Here is a 6,000-nt window from a genome sequence, read left to right on the forward strand (position 1 = left end):
CCACATGATTCACACGGCTCTTTAGAAGACTGGTGAGTGAGTTTGGTCCTAGAGTCCGGACTATATGCTTGTTATCCACACAAAAGGTCACTCGGCAGGGGTCCGGGGGGCTGCCTTTCAATGTCGGCACCTCAGGATTCCGTTGGAAAAAACCTTTGCTGTCATGAACTGGATGCGTTTCGGGGATCAAGCCCCTTCCTCAGCGGTAATGACAGCTACTATACTCACTTTGCCTTATATACCCTTCCTTTATTGCAGCGAGGCATTCTGGGATCTCAGCCACATTGAGATCCCGATATGGATCACTTCATTTGGCAACATGCTCATTTTCTATGTGTATATATATATATATATAACCGCACATGCGATATTCATTAGGTCCAACATGCGATATTCATTAGGTCCAACATGTAAATAACAATGCGATAAAACTACTTACTAGCTCTTTCGACCTAGAATGACATCAAACTGTGACCCTGCTTCATGTTTATTGCATCAAGACTTAAAAAAATTCTAGAGATCCAAAAAACGCACTAGTGTTATCTGTGCGTTTTCTGCACCGCCGGTGCGTTTTCTACGGCCATCCTGCTGAATCACAATTTAGAAAAGAACCAATATAAAATATTTTAAAACGCACAATATTATAAAAAACGCACTTGCGTTATCTGTGCGTTTTTGTGTTTTTTGGTACTACTCTGCTTGATCACAGTTTGCGGCCAGACCGATATAAAAAACAAGATACAAACAATACTAAAACAATACAAAAATATTTGGGTCACTTAAAACTCGTCAATCACTTGCAAAAGTATTACACGGAACCATACTTTGTTACTCAGGAGATGTGTTCCAGAAGTACCAGAGGGGTGGTCAGGCGGGGAGAGGGGATCCAAGTGCTGAAAAACAGCCTGACTTGTATCCCATGTCCCCACCGGACAACCCCCCATATCCGTGTATATTTGGCTCAATCACAGGAACCCAAACAACTCCATTTCTGCATTTAATCCTTTTGGGGCCAACGTATCGAACTCAAATATCCTCCGGGACTCCTGTCTGGACATACGGATAATGGGATTCCCTCCTCTTTTTGGATGGTGTACCCTTTCATCACCGTCTGACTGCTTGACTGTATTGTAATATATGGTAGTGGTGTATTAATTTTATTTTATTTCACATACTTATTTTATTATATTTTTTCCTTGTTTCCTCTACTCTCGAAAGGGTACACCATCCAAAAAGAGGAGGGAATCCCATTATCCGTATGTCCAGACAGGACCTAATGAATATCGCATGTTGGACCTAATGAATATCGCATGTGCGGTTATATATATATATATATATATATATATATAGAAAATGAGCATGTTGCCAAATGAAGTGATCCATATCGGGATCTCAATGTGGCTGAGGTCCCAGAATGCCTCGCTGCCGAGTGACCTTTTGTGCGGATAACAAGCATATAGTCCGGACTCTAGGACCAAACTCACTCACCAGTCTTCTAAAGAGCCGTGTGAATCACGTGGGACGCAGCCAGGTCACGTGGGATGCCGCGTTCGAGACCTTCAGACCACACGGGACGCCGATGTGAGTCTATATTGCTATATTGATGCATCAACTTATGCGATTTCCATCATATGCATACGCTACATTTGGCGATTGAATGCGGTCATATTCACGTTATATATACGCCACACATGTCGATTGAATGCGGTCACAGAATCGGCTAAATAAGATGGCGCATTAACACTGCAGCTAGACTCGGACTACTCACATCGGGATTGAGTCCACTATTTGGGTTAGCGGACATTTGTGCATTGATATTCCTATGTCACATTGCAATAGGGTCCAACAGGTGCACTTTTTTTTTACATATTATGTGTGTATAGTTTTACATATTGTGTGTTTATGTTTTTATGTGAATATTTTATGTGCAATAAATAGGTTTACTGATACCCTATACTGGATGATTTCAGGTAATTGAGTGCCCTCCAACAATTTATTTACCTTGCATGTTATATAGCTGCCACCCACTCTATATATCCTTCATGCACTGCTGGTGTATATTTATGTGCAGCAATCAGTAAGGTATTGTTCAGCACCAAAAAACTAGGTTACATGTCTTTTACCAGATGTATTATGTGTTTTGGACACTTTTTCACCTCACTAGCCACTGACTTAGAGAAAAGCGGTTGTGGTTTAGATAAATAGGCATGGCTTAAAATACACTACCGTGTGGCAAAATTGTGGCAAAATGTTGCTGCTAAATGTTGGTATAAAAGTAAGCCTACTAGGGCACAAGCCTACAGAAGGTGGCATAAGGAAAAAAAAAAACATGTCAAATAAGATGCTCAAGATTTGTCATACCAATTAAGCCACCGTAATAAATTTAGCTAATCTCCTGCCTGCTTGGCTTGGTCTAGCTTTAAATTTTCTTAAAACTTTCTGCCATTCACCCCCCCCCCCCCTTCCCTTCTTCACATACATCATGTCATACTTACCTGCTCCCCATCACCGGTTTCAAGGTCCTTCAGTCACCTGCTGCCACTGCCGAACACTGGTCCCGCTCATCAACATCTTGATTGATGAGAGTCACGTGTGCCGCTGCAGCTAATGATGACTTGTCCCCAGTCCGTCACATGCCAGTGTCATGCAGCATGGGGGACGCGTCACTGCCCCTCGAAGGTGGACAGACCCTTTTTAACAATATTAATAAATCTGTTCCATTGTGATTCCAGCCTTGTTCACAAACTGCAGTCTTCTGCATTTTTACAAGTCAAAACCAGAACGGATTTAAATAAATAAAATTATAAACCTTTTCCTTTTACTTTTTATCTATTGCAATCCAAGCCTGGTTTGAGGCACTAAAACAACAATGTTAACATGGCAAGCATACAAGCAAAGATTTAAGTAACATATCAAATTAATTGCTATGGAAAACAAACAAGCAAAAATGTTGTAAACCCTATTGTTTTTATCATGCTTCCATTGTAAACTAGAAGTTATGACCACTATGTTTATAATGATATACAGTGATAGCGAGAGTAGAGGAAACAAGGAAAAAATATTATAAAATAAGTATGTGAAATAAAATAAAATTAATACACCGCTACCATATATTACAATACAATCAAGCAGCCAGACTGTGATGAGGTTACCATCCTCATGCCACCTTGAAATGACACCTCCATATATGCTAATCCAACTTGTTCTTTTTTAGCCTTCGGTTAGAATGGTAAATGCTTATTATTTCCATTACATTCTAACACCAGTTTGAGATACAACTATTTCTAAGGTGATTCACCTAAAAGAATCACCATCAGCTTTTCCAAGCAATATAAATGTTTAAACAGGTTTTTTTTTTACATAGTTAAGACATTTGAACATAAAGGTCGATATTAAGATTCAGTTAAACAGATAGTCCCTCGTCCTTTATCTATTACCTTGCAGAAGATACATTTGGTCAATATGACTGCAGCCAAAGCTGGAATACAAAAATGTTAGTACTTACTGTTAAAGACTGGATTCGCAGCAGTGTGACCATTTTCATTAAAACAGCTCAAAGGTACAGAAACAGAGATGGTTTTGCTAATGTCACTAGTTCCAATGCACAGTGGGGGTAGAAAAGAGAAGTGGTTGATAAGTGTATTTCCTAAAATCTGCCTGCTAACATAAGTAACATGAAAGACATGACTATGCATTTTGTAAAGGAAAATAGAAAAAAAAATGAGCATGCTGTAAGGACAATGCAATTCAAGTATACACTTCACCTTATCAGAGGGATTTCCTACTGTCTAAAAGATCCAAAAAGTAGAAAAATAGATTTCCTCCTTTATTGTGACATTTTTAACCGAAACTGTAAAAAAGCAATGAGTTAACTAGTAAATCCGTGTGTGATTTTTAAAGGGGTTGTCTGAGTTCAATTAAAACCTGGGCAGCTCATATACATGAGCTAAAATAACAAATTAAGTAATACTTAAAGGGCTTGTCAGGGATTGGGGACATAGTTCTATGTGCGCAACAGTCTTCTAAATATTACATTTATGCCTGTCCTACCTTTAACAGACATTTCTGATGCCCCAATTGCAATTCACTAAATCTCAGCCGGAAGTGCAGTTTTTCTAAGAGTCAGTGACGTACCGGATCCCTTTCTGCAGAGCGAAGCCTCTCCTTCTGCTTTGCAAGGAGCCCGGTGACATCACCGTCAGCCACAGTAATTATTCACAGCGCATGGATGGGCGATAACTAGGTGGCAACAAACCGCACTAAGCCACACCCCTCTGATCCGGTGACATCAACGGGCAGGGCGCTTTATTATCAATGAAGGAGGCGGCATATGAATTAGGGGGGCGGATGCACGGAGGAGCAGACAGACACCAGAAATCACAAGATGCTGTGCTGCTCTGGGACCCAGAAGGCAGTGCAGCAGGACGTTACCGCACACATAAATAGAGATGTCAACAAGCAGTGGGGGACTGTCGGAGCCCGGCTGAAGTCGGAAAATACATAAAACTTCTGGGGGGACCTTGAATAAGCTATTTATAGTGAGTAAAGTGTTTTTTTTTTTTTAAATTTGATCCCGGACAACCCCTTTAAAGGGGTTGTCCCACAAATAATATTTTACAGTTTTCAAACCAGCATCTGGCTCTGAATACTTTTGTAATTGTTTCTAATTAACCCCGGGCTGCATACACGGCCGATGCTGGCTGTATCATACAGCAGGCACCCAGCCACAATGACGGGGAGTATCGATTGTGCCGAACTCCATAATTTAACCCCTCAGATGCCGTGTTCAACACTGATAACGGCATCTGTGAAGTATCTGTGAAGCATACGGCTCCCTCTGCCTTCCTATGGGAACCCCTGCAGTGAAAATGCGGGGCTCCGATTGGTTACCATGGCAGCCTGTCAGGCCTAGCATAGCAAGCTTCCTGTCAGAATCTTATTCACCCTAATAGATCTCAAATAGGGTGAATAGGACGAGGGATCAAAAGATCCAAGGTTCTAGCTCCTGAGGGGGGATTAATAGTTATTAAATAAAAAATAAAAAAGTTTAATAAAAAAAACACTGAAGTATTAAATCACCCCCTTTCCAAGTTTTACATATAAAAATATATAAAGAATAAAAAAATTAACATATTAGTAGTGTTGAACAAACCCAAACTACTTTGCAAGTTCGGGCACCCGAACCCGAAGCCGAACTTTGCTGGAAAAGTTCGGGTTTGAGTTCGGTGTTCAGGCATTTAATAAAGCTTTTGAAAGGCTGCAGGGCAGCAAATCAACAAGCTTTTAAGCTGTGTGCCCTTAGAAGCCATCACAGCCATGCCTACTAATGGCATGGCTGTGATTGGCCGGTGCTTCATGTGACCCAGCCTCTATATAAGCTGGATCACGTGTAGCACCGCCCATCAGCTCTGAGTAGTGCAGGGACATGAAGCAGGCAGCTGAAGCGAGGGAGATGGTTAGGCTCCTTGCAGACGAGTGTGTCCGGATTATGTCCGGATGCGTTGCGGGTGCGTTCAGGCTGCTTTAAAACTCATCTGTTTGGGGGAAAAACCCATACTGCGTAGGAGCAGTGGACGGGCATGGAACAACAGACCAATGAGTGGTTGATGCCTCTGAGCCTCAAGCCTGGCCTGGTGGTGTGCGATGACGGGCAAAATCTCGTAGCAGCTCTGGGGCTAGCCGTTTGATTCACATTCCTTGCCTGGCGCATGTGCTGAATTTGGTGGTGCAGAGGTTCCTTAAATATTACTCCGATATGTCAGAGCTGCTGTAGAAAGTTTGGGCCGTCTGTGCGCTCTTTCAGTGTTCTCATCCTGCTGCTGCTCACCTGTCTGCGCTGCACAGTAACTTCGGCCTTCCAGCTCACCACCTGATATGTGACGTACCCACAATGTGGAACTCCACCTTGCACATGCTGGAGAAACTGTGGGAACAGCAGCAAGCGATAGTGGAGTTTTAGCTGCAGCACGCACGGGTGAGTCGCTCTGTGGAACAGCACCA

At 42.1% G+C, this 6,000-nt stretch overlaps 1 protein-coding gene across 1 annotated transcript in view; it reads right to left on the reverse strand.

The window, feature by feature from the left end:
* The window catches only part of TFEC (transcription factor EC), a 126,090-nt gene extending 122,462 nt beyond the window's left edge, over positions 1-3,628 (reverse strand). The window contains exon 1 of the mRNA XM_040411318.1: positions 3,506-3,628. Coding sequence (XP_040267252.1) covers positions 3,506-3,544 — 39 coding nt within the window. The 5' untranslated portion in view covers positions 3,545-3,628. The remainder of the gene's footprint in view (positions 1-3,505) is intronic.
* Between the last annotated feature and the right edge of the window lie 2,372 nt (positions 3,629-6,000).

Source organism: Bufo bufo, chromosome 1, assembly GCF_905171765.1.
Source record: "Bufo bufo chromosome 1, aBufBuf1.1, whole genome shotgun sequence".
NCBI lineage: Eukaryota > Metazoa > Chordata > Amphibia > Anura > Bufonidae > Bufo > Bufo bufo.